This window comes from Phocoena sinus, chromosome 8 (assembly GCF_008692025.1).
Source record: "Phocoena sinus isolate mPhoSin1 chromosome 8, mPhoSin1.pri, whole genome shotgun sequence".
In the NCBI taxonomy this organism is placed as follows: Eukaryota; Metazoa; Chordata; class Mammalia; order Artiodactyla; family Phocoenidae; genus Phocoena; species Phocoena sinus.
The window spans coordinates 63,904,302-63,919,110 of record NC_045770.1 but is presented as its reverse complement, the minus strand read 5'-3'; the positions used below and the strand labels follow the sequence as shown (position 1 = coordinate 63,919,110).

The following is a 14,809-nucleotide window of genomic DNA, read 5'->3' as shown; positions in this document are numbered from 1 at the left end:
GTGTGGAAACACACACACACACACACACACACACACACACACAAAGAATTAGTATAAGTGGACAAGACAATCCTACCACAAAACAATATATGCAATACACCAAAGCACTGGTCAAGATGGGAAAAAAAATGGAACACAGTGCTGGTAGACGTATAAAACGGTACAACCATTTTGGAAAACTGGCAGTATCTGACATGCACCTATCTTACAACCTAGCAATTTCCCCCTTATATATCCAAGAGAAATAAGTGCTTATGTTCACAATAATACCTGTCCATTAACAAGTGAATGTATAAACAAACTGTGGTACAATTCATACAATGAAATACTATACAATAAATTAAAAAAATAAAACCAACCTACAGAATCAAGCAATAATACAGATCTCAAAAATATTTTGAGAAAGAAGCCAGACTGTATCACATACTATGTGATTCTATTAATGTGAAGTTTAACGACAGGCAAATCCAAGTTATAGTTAACAGAAGTCAGAAAAATGATAACCCGAAGACAAGTCTGAAGAGAAAATTCTAGGCCAATGGAAATGTTTTATCTATCTTATCTATCTTCCTACCTACCTACCTATCTTAATCTAGATGGTGGTACCTAGGTAAAAGCTGACTGAGCTGTACATATTTTTGAGCTCTGTGTTATATGTAAATTAACCCTCAATTAAAAGAAAAAGCCAACATTACTTTTACTTGAACATTCACAGCATTATTCATAAAAAAGTAGAAACAACCCAGATGTCCATCAACTGATGAATGGATAAGCAAAATGTGGCATATCCATACATTCATGTAACATTATTCAGTAATAAAAAGAATGAAGTACTGACACTTGGTACAACATGTGTCAACCTTAAAAACATTATGCTGTGTGAAAGAAGCCAGTCACAAAAGACTACAGATGGTATGATTTCATATATATCAAATGTCCAGAATAGGCAAATCTATGAGCAAAATGTAGCCTAGAGGGCTTCCCTGGTGGCGCAGTAGTTGAGAGTCCGCCTGACGATGCAGGGGACACGGGTTCGTGCCCCAGTCCGGGAACATCCCACATGCCGCGGAGCGGCTGGGCCCATGAGCCACGGCAACGGGAGAGGCCCGCGTACCGCAAAAAAAAATATGTAGCCTAGGACTGGAGGTGTAGGGCAGAATTAGGAGTAACTGCTTAATGGTATGGGGTTTCCTTTAGGGGTGATAAAAATGTTCTAAAGTTTGTGGTGATGGATGCATAACTGTGAATACACTAAAAATCACTGAACTGGATACTAAAGTGGCTAAAATCAATAAATTTATTTTAAAAAATCAACAAAACTAAACACTGAAAACAAGCACTTAGTTTATTACCCTATTATTTTAGGTCACTTTGAATGCCTTCATAAACAAACCAGCATAAATCCAAAAAGTACAACTGACCAAAAAAAAAAAAAAAGTTACTTTCAGATAACAGAGCTAGACTAATGGTAAGAAAGAAAGGATATTTCTGTCAGCAGGAATAGCACAAGCAATCTCAACCTGGGACATCTATCTACTGGCCTCATCCAGCTGAAATCCCTAGTGCAGGAAGCCTTGTATTCTCCCTAAGAAGGTAACAAATGGACTTAAATTAGTACTAAATACTAAAAATCAGGTTCTCAAGAAAATTGAGACAGAAAGTAGGTTCGTAATCACTTAAGACTGGGATGGGGATTAACTACAAACTGCAAAGAGGCATCTTACTGGAATAATGGAAATGTTCCAAAACTGGATTGTGGTAATAGTATTATCTACCAAAAATCACTGATTCCACTTAAAACAGGTAAAGTTTACGATATGTAAATTATACCCCAATAAAGTTTAAAAATGGGAAAAAACCCCCACGGATCTGTACAATTATAAAACACAGGACAAATAAAGATATACACTAACTATACAAGTAAGGAAAAAACTCTTTCAAGCATTGGGTAATCTCTAACAACTTTCTGGCATTCTTGGATATAGCAAACTATCACATATTTAGAAGAATTCCTATCACATGTTAACTATTATTATATTTATTAACTATCATAAATTTAAAGGTCTTCATGTTTTACACTATAAAAAATAAATTTAAGTAAAAATATCACTAGCATCAATTTTTATCACAAAGTTTGGCAAACACTGATTAGGCTTGAGAAGATGCTACAATAAATCTTTTATTAGTCAAAGTATCTGGCTTCTAGCAGTCAGAGAACCAGGAGAAATGAAGCAACAAATGGGTCATTACATATCATTAAGTAGAGCTAAAACTGCTAAAACTCAGGTTTAAAAGCTGCTCACCATAACACAAAACTACCTTTCCAGACAACTTCTTACCTTCTCATGATCTGTCATCATGCCAAATAATTCAACGTTCATCCTTAACCCATCTCATCAAAATTCTTCAATAGGCCCAACTCCATCTCCATCTCTTTTAACTCCACTCCACTTACTAGTACTTACAACATGCCAGATACGACAGAGATAAAAGATCACCACTCTAAAGTAGGTTGGGAAATTAATTCTAATTAGACTGACAGGTAAGTATTTTAGTTAGACCCTAAAGGTTACAGAGATGGAGAGAAAAGATTTTTAAAGGAAAAGAAGTATGGGTTATGTTAAAGAGATTACTAGAAAAATGAAAGAAAACAGTGGAAGACAAAAATGAATAGGTAGAGACTTCCCTGGTGGCGCAGTGCTTAAGAATCTGCTTGCCAATGCAGGGGACACGGGTTCTAGCCCTGGTCTGGGAAGATCCACATGTCACGGAGAAATTAAGCCCGTGCACCACAAATACTGAGCCTGTGCTCTAGAGCCCATGAGCCACAACTACTGAGCCTGTGAGCCTCAACTACTCAAGCCCGTGTGCCTAGAGCCCGTGCTCTGCAATAAGAGAAGCCACCGCAATGAAAAGCCCGCGCACCGCCACAAAGAGTAGCCCCTGCTCGCCACAACTAAAGAAAGCCTGCGAGCAGCAACAGAGACCCAATGCAGCAAAAAATAAAAATAAATAAATCTATAAAAATTATTCTTTAAAAAATGAATAAGTATATTGTGACCACATCAAGATCCATTAAGTGTGAACTTTTTTTGCAAGTTTTTACATGATCAGATCTATGCTGCAGGAAGAATAAGGTCCTGAAGCAGTATGAAGAATATAATTCTGGGATAGATGACTATTAAAACATTACAAGGGCTTCACTGGTGGCGCAGTGGTTGAGAGGCCACCTGTCAATGCAGGGGACGCGGGTTCGTGCCCCGGTCCGGGAAGATCCCACATGCCGCGGAGCGGCTGGGCCCATGAGCCATGGCCACTAAGCCTGCGCGTCCGGAGCCTGTGCTCCGCAACGGGAGAGACCACAACAGTGAGAGGCCCGCGTACCATAAAAGAAAAAAAAAAATTACAAGTAGAAAATTATTATTACAACAGGTAATAATAGGCCTGAAAAACTTCTACTCCACAGGTAGCTCCCCTTACTCCCCAAAATAAGTCAAACTACAAAAGAAAAAAAAAAAACGAAAGACATACATATCACATAAACAAATTTCCCCTGACCCTACTACCTTTTTAACCTACAAACTTATTCCTACCCCCTTACTAGCATTTCACTCACTAACCCTGTAATCAGAAATTTTCTCCAAGGTTGCCAATATTTTTAAAGCTCCCCTCCCCTGCCCCCACCAAACTCATTTTGCTTTAACTTCCCTCATTTAGAAATATCAACAACCCTTTCTTTTTCTAATAGCTTTTTTACTTATTACAAAAGGAATTCATATTCACTGGTAGAAAATTTATGAAATTTATTTATGGAACAAGGAAACTAAACCTACAACCAATCTTCTTACTTGAAATTCCTTTTCTTGGCGCCCTTTGGCTTTTCTGCACAATTCTCCCATCTCCTTTTCCCTATGTTTCTCAATGTCCCCAAAATGGGCATGGCCCAAAGGGTATGCAGCTCTCTAGTCCACCCCACACCTCTGGATCACACTCCCTTCCTCTCAATTCACCTGCAGAAGAAAAATCACTTTTCCATTACTGCTTTCTCTCCTAAACTTCAGTTCCACATTCCCAATTGCCTACTAGACATTTTCTCCTTGGTGTTTCCGCTCCTCGAACCAGACAGACTGTAGTCATGCTTTCTCCAATATCAATTTCCCTTCTAGACCCACATTTTCCAATGTAATCACCTAATGTCAATATCTTTTAAAGCTTACTTTAAGACGTAACTTTTTATTAATTCTCACCATTTTGTAATGTAACCAAACAGACCTTCAATTAGTTACTGTACTTTACATCATTTATAAGGAAGAGAGGCGCTTAAGGGCACTATGACATCAGAGTTTACATAAAATGAATACAATCAGGTAATTTCAAGAGCCAAGGAATTTCTACCCTCTGCTTTACTAGAGGAGTTGACAAAGGCAAATATTGTATCTATTTTACCTACATGAAATATGAGGCATAGTGAGGTTAAGGCAGTGTAGTGGTAAAACCGGGACCAGGCTGAGGCTCTTCACTGTGTCCTCCTGCCTTTCATTAAATTGTGGTAATGCTTTCCAACTAAGGAGTTTTTAAAAAACTTCTTAATTATAAATTACTTAGCAACCAAAAAAAAAAAAGTGCCCACTTTAAATCAAGCTCATCATTAACATGCCACTGACAGAAACAGTAAGTAAAATAATGCATGCATCTATTTCTGAAAAAGAAAATTGTTCTTACAAATATTAATATGGTGTTATCTTTCTTTCAGATCTTTAACATGCTCTGTCACTGAATAACTTCCTGTCTAACAATCCAAGAATCCAGGAACTTTCCCTCTCCAAAATTCACAACAGGATCTACTTCATGATATTCCTAATTAAAGAATGTTAACCTGCTCAGACTACAAACTATTCTATCTTCCAAAAACATACACCATAACCTCATATTTGCTGAATTTCTAGACTTGCTAAATTGTCCTATAAATGTGCCGTCATTTTGCACTTTTCCAGACCTAAGATTTTCACTGATTAAACATTTCATAAGCCTTTAATAAAATAAAATCAAATTAACCAATTATAAATAATCACTTTCGGTTGTAATAGTAACCATCTGTGAAGACAGCAGATGTGACTTAGGTAGTTCGTGAATTTTAAAGATAAACACAAAATATCAAGAAACTTATCAAAGCTATGTCCTCTTACTTTCTTTCACATAAAGCACGTGAAAAAGCAGCATTTCTGCCTACATAAGCATTTTACAGCAATTAAGATTAGGAACTGAGGGTTTAAAAGAGATTTAAATGAGATTTATGGTTAGGAAAAATTTCAGTTTAAGGAGGTAAGAGGTTAACGGGGGGGGGGGGGGGGGGGGGGGGGCGGGCAGGTGAGCAGCATGAGTAAAGGTTTGCATATAGAAAGGTTTCCACTGAAGAACACTGGCAGCTAAAGCAGGAAGAGAGCAGCGATATTGTTCTCTGTTATAATAATCTGCCAAAAACCTCCAGACATTATTTTCTTTATCTTACAAATGAAAAAAACAAGTATTTCTGTGTGTGTGCGCATGCGTACAGATAGGAAAGGACAGTCTTTGTATTCAAGAGCAAATAGTCTGGAATATAAGAAACAATGTTGAATGAATACCAAATGCACATATTTTAGATTAGCTAAACAAAATTTTTAAAATTGCACTTCTAGATATACTAGAATATATAGTATAGAATTTAAATGAGAAGTGACAGATGTCTGTAACACAAACCTACTTTAACAATTCAAAGATGAGTATTCTTAACATTCTTAACATTATTCAAGGGCTTCCCTGGTGGCGCAGTGGTTAAGAATCCACCTGCCAATGCACGGGACACGGGTTCAAGCCCTGGTCCGGGAGGATACCACATGTCACGGAGCAACTAGGCCCACGTGCCACAACTACTGAGCCTGCGCTCTAGAGCCCACGAGCCACAACTATTGAAGCCCACGTGCCACAACTACTGAAGCCCGAGTGCCTAGAGCCTGTGCTCCGCAACAAGAGAAGCCACCGCAATGAGAAGCCTGCGCACCGCAACGAAGAGTAGCCCATGCTTGCCGCAACTAGAGTAAGCCTGCACGCAGCAACAAAGACCCAACTCAGCCCAAAATAAATAGATAAATATATTTAAAAAGAAAAACAAAAAAAATTTCTATTATTCAAGTTATTTCTCTTTGCACTCAACAAACATTTACTAAGGAGAACCTATAATGTGGCAGGCACTGTGTTTATAAGAGTGCCAATTTTCATGCTGCAATAATGCTATCTACTAGTGAGCTCACTGTCCAAGTAATATGTACTTGTGTTCTTTCTCCATCAGTGCTGATCATCTGCCACTGAGATGAACACCTACAAAGTTAGTAGACTGAGGTAGGAAATGAAATGTATTGCATGTCGGATTGGTTAATCAATTGGCAATTCAACAGTAATTCAAATAATCTGGAGAGAACTTAGTAGTTGCCAAACACTTTCCTAAAATTTTTACATTCATCATCTCACTCAACCCACACAACACAATGACATACCATACTAACATAAGGAAAATGATGGTTAGAGGTTAAGTAACTTTAACACCCCACAGCTAGTGCAGAAATCTTTAGTTAAAAAAAAAAAAAAAAAAAGAAAATGGTTTTCTTCAGTCTTTGAGGCAAAGCTTGTTATACAAACATATTTCAAATTGGGACATGAGAGAGAACAATGGGTTCCAAATTACAGCAGAGGTTCAGAAAACAATCAAAATTCATAACACACTACAGAGTAAGTGGGGAATACTAAAACAGATTTATCTTGAAAATATCTGCCAAAAAGAGTGTCCTTACTGTGGTCTTTAACAGTCTTATGGAACTTTACCTATATGTAACATAAAAAACATATAAACAGGGACTTCCCTGGTGGTACAGTGATTAAGAATCCGCCTGCCAATGCAGGGGGCACAGGTTCCAGCCCTGGTCCGGGAAGATACCACATGCCGCGGACCAACTAAGCCTCTGCGCCACAACTACTGAGCCTGCGCTCTAGAGCCCGCGAGCCACAACTACTGAAGGCCGTATGCCTAGAGCCCGTGCTCTGCAGCAAGAGAAGCCACCGCAATGAGAAGACCGTGCACCATGACGAAGAGCAGCTCCCGTTCTCTGCAACTATAGAAAGCCCGAGCGCAGCAACGAAGACCCAACACAGCTAAAAATAAACAAAATAAATAAATAAAATTAAAAAAGAAAAAAGCACCCTTAAAATCCTTGAAGTGGAGGTGGTATAAAACATCTAAAGCCTATACTGTTCTCTATTATAACAGGAAGTCAGTAAAGCCTACCATTAACAAAGAATTGCAGTAACAAAACACAGTAATTCCTGACCTCATGAAACTCAAAAATTATACTGGGGAAACAATAAGTAAAATACATATGATAAATAAGTGACACAGAGAAAAATAAACAAGTGAAGGGAGACAGGGAGCATGGTAGTCAGGCCACTCCTTAGGGATACGGAGACAGTTGAACAGTGATAGAAGTTTCTGGGAGACAACTGAGTAAAAGGGGTTCCAAGCAGATGGAACAGTTAAGTGCAATAGCTGAGACAAAGGCACTTTTCGTTTTGTTTTTAAACCATCTGCACTCTAATACTTGGATAACATTTACAATTTTTATAGAGTTAGTGATTACTTCACTTAGCTGAAGAGATTCATTCAAATGGCAATGATCTTTTTCTTTTAGCTAAATGAACCAAAATGTAGCTTCAGTTGAATGAGACATCATGGACTGATTGGTTCACCCTATTTTATCCAAAGCAAGAAGAGCTTGCCAAAAATAAAATGCAACTTCCTCCTTCTTACTACAGTAAAGCTTCTTCAAGACTTATCTGGGATCTATTTCCTAAATCAAGGTTCTGCCACAAGAAAGTCAAAGCAAAAAGTATTCAAATGGAAGCACTTCATTAAAATGGAATCAAGATTAGAAATGAGAGTAAATATTCTAATTAATAGAAAAGTTGTCTTAGGAAAATTACTAAAAAATCTAGGTGTAATGACAAAGAAATCTGCAAAATGTAAACATTTAACCATCACAGAAATACAGGCCAGATATCAAATTTTTTTGAAAGAAAAGATAAGCAGTGTTCACTACTCCAGAGTATTTTAAAACTCTAACAGCAGCTTAAGGGTTAAGTAATAAATGCTTTGAATACTATTTTGATTTATCTTCTAAAAACTAGCTTGTGAAATACTTACCCCAGGTCTCTACTACAAGATGTTAGTACATACAACTGAACATTCAATGAACTGATTGAGGAATAAATGAATTTTAAATTTGCAGAAAGTATCACTTACCCAATTTTTCTACAAGGGAACCAATTCTTTCAAATAACAATTTTTAAAATTAATAGTTACACACAAGTATTTTAGTCAAAATAATGTGCTTTTAGGGCAAAGTCATGGTAGAAATCACTATGACTAAACTTTTAGTGTGTCTAGGTTTACATATGCATTAGCACATCATCAACAAAATAATGTTCATCTTAACCTGTGTCTATCACAAAACAAATCAAAATAAAAAGCAATCCACAACTCCCCCTATGGTTTAGTAATGGTTCAAAGTGGGAATTTCTTTCAACTCACTATTTTATATCCAAAAGAAATCTATCCTCCTCCCAAGGTGTCTTCGAGCCTAAGAATTTCAGCATCATTTTTGGCAAGATCTAATGGTCTTATTCACATATAAAATAGATTTAACTTTTCATTTTAAAATAATTTTACACTTAATTTGTCTATACTCCGTGGGCAGTCTTAAAATTTAAGTTCCTTGAGGCCAGGAATCTCTAAAACAGCATTGTACACTGAAGATGCTCAATTATCAGTACTCCTGAAAGTCAATATAAATAATGTTTTTAAATAATTTACCCACCAGCTAAGAAGAGCATAAACTAACTGAATTTCTATTTTAACGAGGAACTTCTCTTTATGTAAAAAAAAAAAAAAGTACACTAAACATCACTAAAGCTGGGCAAATTCATAGGAAGGCACAGGAAGTGACAGCGATCCTTTAAAGAAGCCTTTAAAATACTAAATTGTAAGTTACAGAAATTTAGAAACAAAGAATGAAACTGAAAAAAGTACAATAAAATACCCACATAATAAGGCTCTTTTCCAAAGGGTGGTCTCCTCCAAAAATATGGGTAAAAAAGAAACCAACGCTCAGAAAGTTGACATGGAGCTTGGCACGTTTCAAGGCACTCTGTCTTACATCGTCTCCCTTGACTGTCACAGCAAACCCTGTGGCCTAATTTTATGAATGGGAAAACTAAGCGTCGAAAGATTAAGAGACTTGCCCAAGGTCAGTCAAGAAATTAGTGGTACAGCTCTAACTAGAAGGGTGCACTTCACCTGACACCTTGCACTAAATCGCGCTGCCTCCCCGACCGAGGCGTTAACCGAGTAGAAGAGCAGTGAATCAGACTCCCATGGGTATCCCGCACTCCCCGCACCCTGCCTAAGAAGCGGGGGCTCGCCTCTGAAAGCTGTCCCTAGCAGCTCAGCCGGAGAGGAGAAAGTTGTGCAGGTCACCGATCAGCCCAGGGAAGTGACAAGCTGACAGGCACAGCCCCCAGTGGGACTAGCTCTGCATTCCCAGTAGCCCCTCAGAATCCGGCGCCAGCGGGACTGCTACCGGAAACGTCTGAAAAACCTCCCGGTGACTTTCGCCCCCTCCTGGGCGCGAGGAACGAGCTGGGAATGAGCCAGAGGGCGGCCGGCCACCCGAGCCAGCCATGTGTCCAGCCCGTCACGCCCGCCTCGCCCCAGCCGGCTCCTCATGCCTCAACCGCAGCCAGAGGCCCAGCTCAGGATCCAACGCAAAGGCTGCCTTGGCCGCCGCCGCCACCACCGCCGCAGCAGCCTGAGGGCCCCGGCGTGGCACTCGCCGTCAGGTCCCCGCCCCACGGCTCCAGTTGGGCCCCTCAGCGACGCCGTCCCCGCCTCTGGCCAGGCCCGGAGGGCTCGGCCTGCCACAGTCCGCCCGCCCGCCCGCCGTCGCCGCCGCCAGCCCAGCGTCCTTACTTCATTGAGCTGGCGCTCCGCGGCCTCACGCAGGGCTGGGTCCATGGTGCCCCGCAGGGCCTCGATAATGGTGTTGGGGTCCATCGCAGGGCGGACGCAGTCAAACCCGAAGCTCGGGTGCTACTGGGCCAGGAACAGCGCCCCTCACTGCGCACATGGACCCGCCGCGCTCCGCAGCGGTAACCGGCGCGAAAGGAAAGAGAAGCGCCAAGGCCCCGGATAGAACCTCTTCTCTTCGGCGTGGAGGCGGGAGATGCTCTGGCCACTTCCTGTCGGCGCTCCCGTGGAGCACTTTGGGAGATGTAGTCCACTTGGGCAGTCCGCAGCCCACGTGGCCCTGAGCTGTCGCTCCTACAGACAAGACCTGTTCTTCAGAAAGAGAAAAATGTTCAAACTTCACAGAAAGAAAATTAAAACAATCAGTTACACATAGATTCCACATAATAATATACCTTTGGTAACCATAAGGTAAGGCTGATGCAATGTGTGATGCTAGTAGCTGTGTAATTGAAGGAAGCCTTTTGAAAAGCAATTTGAGATGTGTTACTAAATGCCATAAAAATGTTTATAATCTTTGACCCAACTAATCCCATTTATGACACTTTATCCTAAGGAAATAACATAAAGGGTTAAATGACCTTTATGTGTAAAAGGTGTTTATCACATTACATATTTATAATCAAATACTAAAATTATGGGGTTTTGGGTTTGTTTGTTTTTTTTGTTTTCTGAGTATCCAAATTTTGGCACAGATCACCTCTAAATGCAGAATAAAAGCATAATCCCTATTAAAATCCACCTTCTTTAAACAGCAAACATTTTCAGAAAGGTTAAATAACTTGCCCAAGGTCACTTAGTAAGAAGTTTGCCTAGGATTTCAAACCAAGGATGTTTCTGTTTTCAAAGTTTTCATTCTCTCCAATGAATCACTCTGCCTCTCAAAAGAAATGTGGAACCGTAGGGGAATGGTTAAGCAAATTACAGGAATCCAGTCAATTAAATTTTTCACAGTCACCAAAAATTACAAATGTAACAACACTAAAATATTTATATATAGATACAGCTTTGTTACATAGACAAAAACTGGGAAACAAGGCTGGCAAATGAAAGTAACTGATTTTCTAGCATGGTGAGATTTTCAGTAACTTCCTTTCATACCTGTTATTGTTGTAATAAAGTTATGTAAATGTATTTACTTAAAATGAATCATAAGCCTTCAAATACAATTTGTTAAAAGATCACTTATTGTTTTTACTTTACAAAAAGGAAAAAGGGAGACACAAAAGGCTTTCCCTGGAATAGTGGGCTTTGCAATATTAATCTCTTATGTGCCAGCCACTGTGCCTGGAAGTGAGGTATAATTATTCCTGATTTACCAATGAAGACTCCAGGGCTTAGATTGTGAAAGGTCATAAGGTTTTCATCATATAACCTGTAAGATCTATCATTGTATTGATACAATCTGTTTAAGAATTTCATCTCCCTATTCCATCCCTCAAATGAAAGGGCCTTGAAAATAAAGATTATGTTTTAATTCACTTTTGAATCTTCACCTCCTATCACAGAGCTTGAATATCTACTAGGAGTTCAATAAATATTTTAGTGAATAAATGAAGAAAGGAATGAGTGAACTAGTAATGACTTTTAGTTGTCAGTGGCTGAGCCAGAATTGAAACCTCAGTCTTCATGATTCCAAAGCCAGTCCTCTTTGCATTACTACATAGCTATTTTAGACTCCAGCATTGACTTGTACATAATGGAATTGTGACAATTACAGCATAACACAATGTATGTAAAAGCACTTGACACAAAAAAGGTGCTCCAAAAATGTTAATTCCCTGTGCCTGAAACTGAAACGGTGAAGGAGTGGTGGGGGAAATATGGTTTTTAAGCTATAGTGCTGGGAACTGGGAGCCGGCAAGGTTTGCAGGTCTATAGCTGGAGTGGGGGCCTGTGTCTCATGCTTCAAAGAGAGTATAGCTCATAGGGCACTAGACCCTGTCTAGGGAGCCAGAGTTCCTTTATCCATACAAGGAGCTTGGCTCCACGACCCTTCAGGAGTTTAGTTGGCAGAGTGATTAGCACACCCAACTAATTTGTAGGGTTTTTTAAATTTTTAGCTAGTAACACACAAAATGTGACTTATATGACTGGAAATTTAGATGTCAGCTCCTCCAGGGCAGGGACCATATCTATCTATCTCTTTGTGGCAGACAAAGAAATGAGTGTCTGTTTGGAACTCCCTGGTGGTGCAGTAGTTAGGGCTCCGTGCTTCCACTGCAGGGAGCCCAGGTTCAATCCCTGGTTAGGGAACTAAAATCCTGCATTCAGCATGGTGCGGCGCGGCCAAAAAAAAAAAAAGAAAAGAAAAGAAAAGAGTGTGTGCTCAATAAATAAGCGTGTGAAGATTAAAAGAAAAAGCACCATGTTAGGGCTTCCCTGGTGGCGCAGTGGTTGAGCGTCCGCCTGCTGATGCAGGGGACACGGGTTCGTGCCCCGGTCCAGGAGGATCCCACATGCCGCGGAGCGGCTGGTCCCGTGAGCCATGGCTGCTGAGCCTGTGCGTCCGGAGCCTGTGCTCCGCAACGGGAGAGGCCACAACAGTGAGAGGCCCGCGTACAGCAAAAAAAAAAAAATGAGGAAATAATTCCATACCAGGCTCCCAAAATTATTCTGAGAATCCAATGAGGTTGGAAAGTGCTTTGTAATTATAAAGCTCAGTACAAACATAAATTGTTACTGGTATTAAGGACAGGGGCGAGGAGAAAGGAAGGTAAGAGGGCAAGGAAGGAAAGTTAAAGAAAGTGAAGAAATGGGGACATTCTGCAGAGCATCTTTCCCAGCAGTAAGTGTGCACTTTCAACAGTTTGGTACATAGATGTCCTTATAAAGCTTAGTATATGCAAGGAAAGGTAAAAGACAACCTTGTATTGATACTGTCACATGAAAACCATTTTATTGCATTTCTTTTAAGTACACTGACCTACACAAAATTGAAGTTTATGACCTAAACCATATAAAAATTTTTAAAGATCAACTTCATCGAGGTATAATTTACATAAAATTCAATGAGTTTTCACAAAGTTATACACCCATGTAACACCACCATAATCGACATATAGATTCTAGCCATTAGCCCTTCCCAGTCACCTCTTACGTGCTCAGCCCTATGACACATATGCTTTCTATTCCTGTCAGATTTGCCTTTCCTAGAGTTTCATATAAATGGAAGCATTCAGTAAGCACTTTTTATGTCTGGCTTTTTTTTTTTTTTTCCACTCACTGTAGCACTTCTGAGATTATTTCTATGATGTTGAATACATCAGGTCATCCTTGTTGCTAAATGGCAGTCCATTGACTGGACGTACAACAATTATCCATTCATCTGTGGCCCTTTGAGTCATTTCCAGTTTTTGCCTATTGTGAATAAAGCTGATATGTACATTTGTTTACAAATCTTTGTGTGGATATATGTTTTCATATCTCTGGTAAATAGCTAAGAATGGAAAGGCTGGTTTGCATTGTAAGTGTATATGTAACTTTATAAGATACTGCCGAACGATTTCTAAAATTGGTTGTACAATTTTACATTCCCACCAGCCATCATGGACATTTCATTGTTCCACATCTTCATCAACAGTTTGAATTCTCAGTCTTTTCAAGTGTGTCTAGGGACTTCCCTGTTGGTCCAGTGGGTAAGACTCCATGCTCCCAATGCAGGGGACCTGGGTTTGATCCAGGGAACTAGATCCCGCAGGCTGCAGCTAAGACCTGGCACAGCCAAATAAATAAAAATAATAATTTAAGTCTATCTAGTGCAGTGGATGTGTAATGGTATGTACAAGATGCATTTCTCTGATGACTTAATAATGTTGAGCATCTTTTCATGTGCTACTGTATCTATTTGTATCATCTTTTGAAAAGTAACAGTTTTGCCTGTCTTTTTTTTTTTTTTTGGTCATGCCACGTGGCTTTTGGGATCTTAGTTCCCCGACCAGGGATTGAACCACCAGGCCACAGCAGTGAAAGCGCTGAAAGCACCAGGGAATTCCCTGTTTTGCCTGGTTTTTTTGGTTTGTTTTGTTTTTAATATTTATTCAGTTATTTATTTGGCTGTGCCAGGTCTTAGCTGTGGCACTTGGGATCTTCATTGCCACACGTGGGATCTTTAGTTGTGGCATGCAGGACCTAGTTCTCTGACCAGCGATCGAACCCGGTCCTCCTGCACTGGGAGCTCCGAATCTTAACCACTGGACCACCAGGGAAGTTCCTTGACTGTTTTTAAAATTGGGTTGTTGCCTTACTGCTCTTGGGTTGTAAGATACTCTGGGTACAATTCTTTCTCTCAAATTTCTGTTTTGTGAATATTTTCTTTCGGTTTGTGTCTTAATTTTTTTAACTGATCTTTCAAAAAACGATTTTCTATTTTGATAAAGTCCAATTTATCAATTGTTTCTTTCATAACTGCGCTTTTTGTGTTCCATGTAAGAAATCATTCACACCTTAAGATTGTAAAGATTTTCTCTTATGTTTTCTCCTAGAAATTTTACAGTTTTAGCAGTTATGTTTTGGTTTATGATCCAATGTGAATTAAGTTTTTGTGTGTGTGGTGTGAGGTGAGCATTGAAGTTAATTGTTTCTGCATATGGATATCCAGTTAGTACAGTGCCGTTGGTTAAAAAGCTCACCCTTTGACCATTGACTTACTTGGCCACTTTGTTGAAAAATCAGTTGCCCAAATACATATGTGAAGAT

At 39.6% G+C, this 14,809-nt stretch overlaps 1 protein-coding gene across 2 annotated transcripts in view; it reads right to left on the bottom strand.

Moving 5' to 3' along the window:
• IPO7 (importin 7) overlaps positions 1–10,314 on the bottom strand; it is a 46,841-nt gene extending 36,527 nt beyond the window's left edge. Inside the window, exon 1 of one of the 2 annotated variants that reach the window (XM_032639986.1) lies at positions 10,055–10,314. In XM_032639986.1, the coding sequence (XP_032495877.1) occupies positions 10,055–10,138 (84 nt within the window). In that variant the 5' untranslated portion in view covers positions 10,139–10,314. The remainder of the gene's footprint in view (positions 1–10,054) is intronic. The other variant, XM_032639987.1, reaches the window with a different exon arrangement.
• Positions 10,315–14,809: the final 4,495 nt, after the last annotated feature.